The sequence below is a fragment of the Triticum urartu genome, chromosome 6A (assembly GCF_056163025.1).
Source record: "Triticum urartu cultivar PI428250 chromosome 6A, HENAU_Tu73, whole genome shotgun sequence".
NCBI classification, from domain to species: domain Eukaryota; kingdom Viridiplantae; phylum Streptophyta; class Magnoliopsida; order Poales; family Poaceae; genus Triticum; species Triticum urartu.
The window spans coordinates 506,870,804-506,882,705 of NC_141878.1; the positions used below are offsets into that span (position 1 = coordinate 506,870,804).

Consider the following 11,902-nt stretch of genomic DNA (forward strand, 5'->3'; position numbering starts at 1 on the left):
ATGTTACACTCAACAGAAAATGCAGTAATTAACAGGGTCTAAAACAGGAAAATTACACTGCTAGAACTGCTGTTAGATTTAAGCAAATAATGCAAATTAGCAGGAGCTCCTGGTGGCTCAACTGCATGCAAACATGCCACGTAGGGCAGCCTAGCCACGTGCAGCTTGGTCAACCGAACGGATAAGGAAGCGCAGCCAGGAAGCGAGATGCCCAGCCACATCGATCCCCAATTCACATGACCGACACAGGCGGAGCCCCTGCGGCCGGTCGGCCGCATCACTGGCGAGCGACGGGGTTCCTCTCGTCGGGGCCGAGGGTCTCGGCCGCATCGAGCCCTAAGGCCGAGTCATCGCATGGGAGGGAGCCGCGCGCTGCATCCATCGCCATCGATAGCCACGCCGCGGGAGTGGCTTCGCCGGGGAAAGAGGGCTTCTGCGGGTCGCCTTGGTCCGAGAAGTTGGGTCGTCGCCGTCCAGCCGCGTCAGTATGCCGCGGCCGCGGCCGCTGCCTCCCCTCACGGCTCTGCCGTGTCGCGCCAGCGCCGCCCTCGCTACTCGGAGGTATGCTAGCCGCCACCGCTTCCGTCAGCAGGCGCGCCACCGGAGGACGGGTCACGTGGAGGCGACGTCCGTGGCCGCGATGCTGGCGCTGCAGCCTGTGCAGGGGAGGAGGCCTCGCCGTTGGGGGCTGCCTCGATCCATGGGATGGCGCTGCACGCCATGGCCGGGGCGGGGCGCAAGACCACGGTGGTGGGCGCTGCACCGCCGCCGCTGTTGCTGCTCGTCGCCACGGCGGCGCGGAGGGCGCGAATCCGGCAGCGCGGACGGGCGCGACGCGGCCGAGGCGCGGGACGGCGCTCGGGCGGGCGCGGCCGCGGAGGCCGGGGAGCGGCGCCGATCGGCCCGAAACGGCCACGGCGCGGGCGGGCGCGAGGCCACGGCCGGCGACGAGGGCGCGAGGCGCGGCCGTGCGAAGTTTTGAGGCCTGGTGCTCTCGGTTACCAGCGTGCTGATAACGTGTTGCAAGTCGATTTTAGAGCGAGAGACAAATGAATCGAACTCTTGATCTCTTTCATTAATGATTAGGCTTATATACAATCTGAGAGGACGCAACAGAGGGACGCGTCCATTCCCAAACAGCGCATCGAGGGATGCGGTTGTTGCGGAGGGACAGTTAGGACAAGGGGAGATTTCCCTTCAATTAAGTGTATTAATTAAATCCTAACAACATCATCTGTTGGAGATGCTCTAACAAGAAAGGTTTTGGATATGCTCTAACAAGAAGGGTTAAAAGAAGCATGAGACTTAGAATGATACCACTGGATTTATTTAAATACGAATTCATAAATGGTATAACATGTGGCACATGTCCCCTATATTTCGTTCGTCAAACTTGATACTCCAAAAGCATGACTTATAAACTGGAGCGGAGGAAGTATCAATCAATTTAAAAGAAAGTACTCAGAACACTTGGAAGTATATTAAACATGGTCTTCAACAGAGATAAAGTGCAATCAGCTTACAAGTGCAGAGGTACTCAGTTTATCTCTAATAAAGACAGCACAATCCATTGTTTCAGAGCGCACCCACGCGAAATTGACGAGCTGCAAGCATAGGTCCAGCACACTGGAACACTTGTGCGAACCTTAATTAACCAGGGCCGACCTTTGGGATATCATAGTGCTCACTAAGATTTGCGAGGTACTGGTTGAAGTCCTGGATGCGGTCCCTGTGCGACTTGTCAGCCACCTTGGCCAGCTTGTGTACATCGATCTTCTGCTTCTGTTCAATGTAACGCCTCTCGGCTGGAGTGAGGTGGTCATAATCGGCTTGCGCACTCCCTTCCTCTCCCAGCTTGTCAGCTTCACTGAACTCATTGTCAGGGTCACCTGGCAATTCAGAGCTTCCACCTGAAGAATAACCATTGAGTTAAGAGATGTGGTTTATATTCAGCAGAAAGCACTTTTAGATTTATGGAGTTCTGTTACACACACAGACGTAACACAGACATACACATAAAAGATGTGAATGTATACAATCAAGTAGTTGGACAGATGAACAAAGCATACCAAGCTTGAATATATATTACAATCATCGAGGATATAAAGCAACTTCTCTAGGTTCAACCAATCGGCAAAAGCACCGTGCCATTGCAATGCAAAGTGACAAGTTTCTACTTGATACATTCTTCTTTGTCCAATTTAATAAACTAATTGCCTAACTTGGGAGACTATTTTCACAAAGGCTGGTCAAGAAACCAACAGTTCGATAAACACATTCTATCCCGTAAGTCTGACATAGTGTTGACATGGAAATCTGACTACCTTATGTGTTCAACCAAATTCACCGTAGAATACTGAATCTAACAAGTACCATCATCAACGAAAGACACAAAACATGTTTCTTCTTAGTTCGGAATTAGCTTCAGTTCACATAGATACAACCTCTCATCCCACTTACCAGCTATAACATTATTAGTCCCTCAAGTAACAGCACTACAATGTTTTTTTTATTCCTACTGTATTACCAAATCAAAGAAGAAATGATGGCAGCAAAACAGTGTTAACCAGCTACAAAGCACAAACTATTAAGTATCCAAACATATAGAGAAAACAAAGAGCACTTACTCTGGTCATCTATCAATTAACTAACCATCAGATGGGTCAAAATCATACCCTTGTTCAGATTGCAACAAAACTATCATAGTACCAGCCCTACCACACACCAATGCTCATCGTCACGCAGTTATTTTAGCAATATATCCCATGTCGCGGGCACACATAAACAAGCAAAACATCATTTAGACAATCGTAACCAATAAATGAGCTAACCAGCAGATGGGTTAAACCAATCGTTTAGGCTTCAAAGTGCAACAGATCGGTAATGATAAACCCTCAAGGACACTATAATGTTCACTCAAAAATGAAATTACGCCAGCAATCTGAAAGGATGCGTCTAGAAGGGACGGCTTCGGTGTAGAAACGAGCAGTACCTTCGCGCAGCTCGCCGTGCTCGCCTTGAGACGACTCCTCGCGTCGGTGCTTCTTCTTATTCTTCTTCTTCACTCCGCCCTCCTTGACATCCAGCGGTTTCCCCTTCAGCTTGAGCTTCCCCCCAACGACGTTCTTGTACTCCGACATCTAGCTGCAAATATCGAAGACCGAACAAATTCGAAGCGAAATTACATCCGACGTCCCGATGGTTTGCAGGGCAAAGATTCGTAAGCGATTACTCGCAGCAAACGACGCCGGATTAATCCAGATTGAAAGCGATGGCGGCGCGGGGAAGCTAGGGCTTACACTGCCGGACAGGAGGAATCGCTTCGCGGGAGTCTCCGATCCGCGCCGATCCGGTGGAGGACGGCAGGCCCGGAGAGGAGGACGAGGAGTTCCAGGCGCTTCGGCGGTTGTCTCGGCGGCTCCGGCGAAGGTCGAGGGCTCGGCGGCGGCCGATTTGGGTCGGGGAAGGGGATTCTAATGGTGCGAGACCACCAGGGTCGGTGGGGCTGCTTTGGTCGCCATCCTTTTACCGTTGGGTCCTATGGTACTCGGAATCGGAGTTTTTTTTGGCCCAGATGTATTTACGGCCCGCATTATCTTAGGATCATCACTTGGATCGAAGCCCAATTAACTGCGTGACGAGGTGAGCCCACGAAAAGGATTCACTTTTTGTTTTGAGGATTCAGTTTGTTTTTGAGATAACTGGTACAAATGCCCGTGCGTTGCACCAGGCGAAAAATAAAATATAACTTGTTCCATGTGCCCCTGTTTTTCTAAACAATAAGATTACAATAAGTATTTCTTTTTCTATGATGAAATTTAGACGTATCCTAACAATATTTGCCATTACCTATTTCAGCTCCGCAATTTCATTTCATCCGAAAAACACGAATTTTTTATCAATCAATTTTATGGCGATGTTTTTTAAATATTAAATTTTACTTCTAATTGTTTTGCACTATTTTTTGGGCTTGGTCCATTGCCATTTGGCCCATGTACTGAGTCCAGCCCAAACTGTAGCCACGCCAACCGAGCTCCTCGTCTCGTGAAAACGTATCCCCATTCCCCAATCTGTTGAAGGCGACGGCGGCAAGCATCCCTCCCCTCCCCTCCGACCGGCTCTCTCGGCCTCTCCCTCCCCTGCCCTCTGCCTTTGGCCCTCCCCTCCGCCTCCAGCCCTCTCGGTCTCTCCCCCGGATTCCCCGGCCCCCCTGTAGGCGCCCAGCGCCCTCCATGGCTGACGGCATCCAAAAGCTTTAGTTTTTCTTGCACTCTGAGTACTCATTGTAACACAGTAGTTATTATAGAAAAGCTTGAAAAACTACTAATAACAATATGTCATATTACACAATCAGTGAAAAAGTCAACCTACTCAATTTTATTAGATACAAATTTTATACATTCACAAAATAATATTTGAGAAGTCTTGCCTTAAAACACAAAGGCGTCACCTAGTTGTCAATAATGCTTTCTGGCTTATCCATCCAATCTAACACACAAGCAGTAGCTTCATCCGAAGGCAGCCAAGAGCAGTAGGAGCAGTTAGGCGAATCAGCGGCAAGGTCGGAGAGCCTCTTTTGGTTGCAGAGTTATGGAGCTTCCGAAAATTCAGAAGAATTTCACTGATCAATAAAAAGAGCAAGTAAATGTTCATACAATTTTCTTCTGTCGTTAAGTTGGAGAAAATATAGCACCAAAATATCTTCCATCGTTAACACACTAACAATTAATAAATGTTAGGATACTCACCAAAATATATTGCAGAAAGTCTTTCATCTACTGGAGCTAGATAAATTTCTATGAAATCTTACTTCGGCATCTTCAACTTTGGAAAGAACAGCTGGTTTTATACCTGATAAAAAAGAACCATTGGACGAAGATGGTACTTTGTGGACTACCAAGCACTTGAGAATTTTCTTTTATAATAACAATGGTTTGCCTTGGCGTTTACTGTACAAATATTCATGTGACATTATTTTAGGCATGCACATCACAAATGAATATATGTCCACAAACTAATGATAATGGGCAGTGAAGATTCTTGGTGCCATAAACTCTAATGTGCATGCATTTTGACACAATGGTTGTTAGTACATGACTCCCTGAAAATTTAAAAGAAAAGTAAGATGTGCGTGTGTCTTATCCTTGCAAGTATTTCTACTGTAAACAGAAAAAGGTATATTTTCACAGATTTGTAGCCGTTGGAAAATCAGAACGTCACATCTATGTTAAGTTTAATCGCTGGCTCCTAACTGTGAAGATATTCCAGCCCTGTCGATGTTTGTTCTTGTCCTCATCAATCCATGAGGCAAACAACTTCTGAATGTGTTATCTTGTGCCAAAGAAAACAGCTAACTTGTCCTCATCAATTCATGAGGTAAGAAACTTCTGAATCTTCGTGTGGCTGAACGTCATCAACAGCAGGATCTCCATATTTAGTTGTGTCATATTCTGTGAGGAACCCATGACAGAATCTTCAATCGATGTTTAACTTGATGCCACCTCCCCACCGCACCAGCCAAGTCTCCCTCCTGTGAGGTGGTCGCTCTCCTCCACATTCGTGGTCCTGCTCGTCCTCTCACTTGCTTCTGATAAAGGCTTGATCCTGTGACTCCTCTGAGAAATTCTCTCAAGCACATAGAAGACATTGTGGTGGTGTGCGTAACCTATAACTGGGATGGAGAAGGCCGTGACATAGGAGTCGCTGGTGAGGCTGCAGAGCATAAAGACGTCCTTCCATCGGCACGGACAGGGGCGGCAGGGCACTTGTTAGTGGAGGCCGCATTGACGACGGCGAGCTCCTAGCAGTCCCAACGAAGGCTGCGACATCCTCCCGGTGAGCCCCAACGAACAGACGAGGTCAGCCATGTGGTCGAGCGTGGTGCAGCGAGGTCGACGGCTGAAGTCTCAACGGCAGCAACGCATGATGGCCGAGAAGCGACGTGGGACTCCGGAGGCGGGTGTCCATGGCAACGGCGGCGGCCACCTCCAGCATCGCAACGGCGAGCCCTCCAACGGCGCCGGTGGTGCTGGAGGGAGTCGGGGTCATAGGTATTCAGGAGATTCCCGTGTTTCCGTGCCTAAAGCGAGCGAGCGCGGCGGCCGCGGCCAGAGCCTCCGCATCCATGTCGCCGTAACCCTCGGCCGGGTCTGACGCACACCGATTCTGACGCTACCCCACCTCCCACATCCTCCTCCTCCTCCCGGTTGTTGCCCGTGGCGGCGAGGAGCCTGTTGAGCAGCTCGTCGCGGTCGGCGGCGCGCGCTTGAGCCGGCCTGTGCGGGCACGGAGTGCGGAGGACTCGTACGGTGCGGGAAGGAGGGCGCGGCGGAGAGGAGGCAGACCACTGTGCGTGGAGGACGGCACGGCCGGGCCAGCGGCGGGGAGGCGCCATGTTGGACACCAACAGCGACACGGTGGTGAAAACGCCGAGCACGCCCACGAACACTCATTTTCTGGTCGCCATGCATGTCATTTTTCCTTCGCCTCCACTATAAAGGCCCATACGAATCATTTTCTAGTCGCCATGCATCTCCGGGCCCAAATAGAAATAACGGGCGCTGATGGCCCAATCAAAATAACGTGCGATGGAGATAGAAAATTAACCTACGAGAAACGTACGGGTTAAAAATAACGTTCCATTAGTACCACCTCGCTTATATGTTTAAATTCAAACTGAAAGCGTAAATTTAAGGGAAGAAGCGTATTGTGATGGTGAATCCGAAGACTCAATCCGTGCTTTATTATTACTAGCAAAAAGGACCGTGCCTTGCAACGGGTATAAAAAAATATAAATGATTAGAAACCTAAACAATTATTATCACTGAAACAAAACCTTGCAAGTAGAAAAACAATATTCAGCAAAACCTTGCAAGTAGAAAAACAATATTCAAAGTACTCAACATATCTAAAATGATATCCATTCTGAAATAGAAAATGTATTTTGTACTAAATCTATAATTTACCGCACGCATCTTCTGGCTCTTTTCTCCTCTGTACTCCCTAGTCTTGGTTCTCTAGTATGGCAAAACTTCTGTTCTTGGTTCTCCAGTACAGCGAAGCTCCTGCCGCTGATGATGTGTTGCTCCTAAGCTCATCGAGATGGTTTGCCGACCCTTCTCGCCGATGAAGGTGCATGCCATACGTACATGAAAGGGAAAACATAGTCATTAGCGGGTATAAGGGGAATTGTTGAGATCAACCAAACAGTCTACAAACAAATGCACAACTTGGTCATAACCGGGTTTAGGCGAAATGGTTGCTAGTATATGCATGTCAATTGCGATAAATCAACCTGATGAAAACAAAACATTCTCAACTACGGAGAATCCGTAAATACGATGGGCATCGATCCATGTTGTCTCAAAGTGCAGAAAGTTTGTTCTCCCTATTCTTATGTGCCATTTTTCCATCATTAATCTTCCTTTGTTGTGCAAAGATGCTTCATTAAACATTTTTATACCAATGGACTCAAGTAATCTTGATAACACTTGCTGCAATACCTACAGTTATGAAATCATACTTGAGGTCAGAGGATTATATCTTCCTGTGATTTGTTGCAAGATGAAGACATAAGTAGAAAAAATAGGGAGTACATGGTATTGAAGGATATCATCTTTACATCTATGTGCTTAGACTAAAATTACCCTTCTAGAATTATGTTAGCCTCTATATTATGCTAGTATGCCTCCAAGCGAAATCCATACATGGCTAGTCGCCACAAGATACTTGTATAAGCAAGAGTTCGACCATCACTATTCAGAATAACATGCTCAGTTGTATTGCGTGCAGAAATTTTTCTAACATGTGTAGTTGTCAATCGCTATGACACAGTAATGATCTCTTGGAAAAAGATGCAGGCATGTCACACATCAGGTCACTGCAATGTGCCCAGGCTTCTTGGCTTTTCTCCTTTTCCTCACAAGCTCTAGATAATCACTTCAGTAAACCAATTAAGGAGTTAACCTCTAGATAGTTAAACATAACTTTGTGATCTTCAACTCACTTGTTACTTTGTAAGGTGATAACATAATATACATATGACTATCAGATCAATACTTTGCTACAACAACAGAATTGACATAGCAATCCTCATTGCTGCATTCTTCCTCACACACCACTTCCATGAGAAAGACATGCCACGGTTCTGTTTGGTAGATACCACCGTACTGGTTTATTTTTTCAGAATCCACTAAATAGAACACAAATTGAACAAACAATAATATTTCACATTTAATCCGTCCTTAAGTAAGGCAGGAGTACTTTTGATTTACCTCTGAACCAGAAGGCAACAGGCAATCAAGGATGTCCGCCTTCCTCAGCCACCATACGATCCCATGTTTTCAATCTCTCCAAAATATTCTGAGAACGACCACTGAAAGAAGAGTTCCTTCAGCAAAAAGGAGAACATGGTGATACGAAGAGTATGGTTGGGAAATTGCACCAGCGAGGAGCACCAAGGCACGAACCTAACCCGTGTGTTGCAACAGGAGAAAGGAATAATTGATTGATCCTTTTTTCATACATTAATTCGAAAACCGGAGATAGCACTGAGATGGTTGGTGATGGAGATGGTGGTCATTTATCTAATTATCGGATTCCAAAACACTCAAACAAGGTGGGCCTCTGGCCCAACGTTCATGATTCGAAAAAAACATCATGATCCATTTTTTGCAATCTAATAAAAAAGTTAAACCTCCCACTTTCAGATTGTTTGTATACAAACGTAGTGCACGTACTTGTAAAATTGATCGATGCAAGTTGGCTACTACAAATCCTCCTATAAATATCTTTATTGTAAGTATGTAGCAGATAACACATCATTCCTAGAGCCCTTGCAACGGATCTAAGTTCAACCAAAGAATTCATTGAAGGAACATCTTACGCTGACAGTCGGACACTGTGCCGGCCGCGTTTCAGATGCCTGTATTTCTTTGCTTATGAAATATATGTTTATGTATACATTTGGAACATACATCTAACCTATCACCGAATTATTTAGATTGATTATTCTACTGTCTCCATGCCATTAGTAGTTTAGTACTTGTCCCAGGCATTATTTATTGGAACATATGACATGCATGTGAAACATAAACTTGAAGCAAGAAAGGAGACGGGCTGGAGATTAAGGTGAGGAATATCTGCTATATTGTTATACAACTTGAAATTGCTGCTAATCCCCAATGAAGGGTGAGCCAAAAAAATGTAAAGAAGATGAGAAATATCCACAAGTTGAAACCTGCTAGTCGCCAACTCCTTTCTCTTGATGTGCCTTGGCTGGCAGACACGGCATGCGAAATTTCCACAATGAGCATGAACCATGTTGAACAGGCTCAACTGCAGCCTTGTATTTGCTCTATGACCTGGAGCGTCCCATCGACGATGTTTGACTGCGGCAGAACACTCGCCCCTTGCTTCGCTTATTCGCTCCTCCTTGGCATCCATTGATTTGCCGCCTGCTCGGGCGAGACGGCAGGCACTTGGCGGCGGCTAGGTCAACGGATCCAGCGCCGATTTGTTCTTGACCTGTAGTTGATTAGTTGGGACAGGAGAGCACCCCCGATCCAAGCCTGCAACAGCACGCCTCGGGAGAGCCAAGGCTCGATCCAGAGGAACCAGGCCGCACCGAGGCCCGCCGCCTCACCGCGCGCCACTTCCGGCAGACGGCTGCGAGACGGTAAGCTTCTTTGGTGGGGAGCCGATGCAGGATCTCGTAGACGATGCCGTCGTCCAGGTGCGGCATGGCTTGCATGGCGGCGGCGCTGGAGATCGAGTCCGAAGTGATGGCGTCCGCCATATGCACGTGGAGTCGGAATCAACTAACTGGGTCGGGTGTTAAGTGCGTCTACATGTATATGTAATATACGCAGATATAATAGTACCACCTCGGATGTAGAAAATAATATAGATGAAAAAAAATTGAAAGCGTAAATTCACGAAAAGAAACGTATTGTGACGGTGAACCCACGGAGTCAATCCGTACTTTATTATTAGGGATAGACTAGCAAAAGGGTCCGTGCGTTGCAACGGGAGAGAAAATTCACGTGTTCATGAAAACATCCATCAATGTGACATGATAGCATCGGACAGTGCAAGGCAGTGAGACACACACCAAGATGTAGAAGAAATGTATATCATCAGTGCATTTACCACAAAGCCAGCCTTGACGTTGATAGTGCGGATCTTACTTCTACAAAATATTAAAATCTTCACTTAGTTAGCTTTATAAATTCACGGGTCCAATTTGCAGCAACGCCGATTGACCTCGCAAAAATATATGTATGCAGTGGCGGAGACAGGGGGACCAGCAGTGGCCCTGGCCCCCCTAACATCATCTATTTGCTGCATATTTTCCGATGAACAGTGCGAAATTAGTGATGTTTTGCTGCTAAATTGATGCTTTGGCCCTCCACAATCAGTATTAAGAGCACTTGGCCCCCCTCATAGAATTTTTCTGGCTCCGTCACTATGCGTCTGGCTTTACATCAACTTCGGTCCTCCTTGCAGTGTTCATGTGGTTGGCTTTGCAACGTCATGCTTCTGACTTGAAATACCATCAAACATCGTCCTTCTGGCTTTGAAACACGATGATTCGAATTTTCCAACAAAAAGAATAGCGGCAACCTGTATGTGGCGTGCTTTCAATGCATGCGTGCCTCCTACAATCCCGCTTAATTGCCCTTCTCTATTGATGCATGCGTAATTAGCCGGACCCATGCAATGCATTGAGCTCCGCTTTCTTCTCTCATCTCTGATGAAATAAATCCCTCTTGATTACCAGCCATGTAAAGCTCGGGCGTCCTCCACTTTCTTCTCTTTAATGTGTCAATCATCCAAAACTGCAGCACATAACCTGGTAGTTTTTAGGCGTACAAACCTGGGCAGTTATTTTTTTTGCCGAGTGCGTGCATCCGGTTTCCGACGGCCAATGCTTGAGACGTATACATCCCTGCAAATCCAATGCCAGATCATCCTTCGCCTTGGCGTCGTTTGTATCAGCTTGAGGAAGGCGTCCGTGGCGATTGATATAATGATATTGTCTTTGCTCGCTTTCTCGTGAACTTGAGCAAATCTTTTTTTTGGAAAACTTGAGCAGCTCCAGCCAGCGAACAATTTCATCTGCTCCGAACGTTGTTGTGGCATGCGACCGAGCACGAGCCCACTGCGTCCCCCGCCGTCCACTTCGCTACCGCACACCAAAGTCGTTGTTGGTCAACTTTTCCTTTCCACCTCAAGCGCCTGGCACATTACCACCTCTCTTTCCACACTGACACTGCTACCATGCACGACCAAACCCCCCACGCTTTTCTCCTCATTGTCATCGCGTGGCCAATGGAGAAGGAGATGGCCACCAGATTACTCCCATTATCGTTGCGACCGAGCAAGGCACAAAGAAACCGCTCCCTCACACGTAGGCAATGGCTACAAGCCGACGAATACCACGACACTGGCGGAGCCACCTTGAAGACGTACCTGTAAGTTTTTTCTTGCAATCTCACATGTCTACTTATCCTGATTTTCCATGGCAATCTCGCTAGACTTTATGTTTAGCAATCCTGGTCGTGCGTACAACTGCCATTCCGCCGATCGTCCGGAGACCAACTGGATCACGATGCTGCTATCTCTCCACACTCTCATAGCTGTAACCCTCCTGTTGCTGCCTTGCCCTGCTCTCCGCTCCATTGAGTTGTGGTCATGGAGAAGTGCAGATGCATCGTTGGTGGAGGAAGATGGAGGAGGAATTGATCCTAGGAGGAGGAGGATGCATCGTTCGTTGGCAACAAGACAGCGACGTGGGGGATGTCTTGCTGGGCAGAAACAGACATCAAGCGATAGTATGATGTTCTAGTCCTCATCTTGTCGCTACCGGCAGAATCCCCTCGAGGGCCACAACCGCCTCGAC

General features: G+C 47.2%; 1 protein-coding gene across 1 annotated transcript; it reads right to left on the reverse strand.

The window, feature by feature from the left end:
• Window positions 1–1,458: 1,458 nt before the first annotated feature.
• Window positions 1,459–3,540, reverse strand: LOC147965940 (7-dehydrocholesterol reductase-like protein). Its single transcript, XM_087528511.1, has 3 exons — window positions 3,300–3,540; window positions 2,993–3,144; window positions 1,459–1,910 (listed from the first exon to the last, which is right to left on the reverse strand). The coding sequence occupies exons 2-3, from the start codon at window positions 3,138–3,140 to the stop codon at window positions 1,651–1,653; spliced, it is 408 nt and encodes a 135-aa protein (XP_087384637.1). The 5' UTR covers window positions 3,141–3,144; window positions 3,300–3,540; the 3' UTR covers window positions 1,459–1,650.
• Window positions 3,541–11,902: the final 8,362 nt, after the last annotated feature.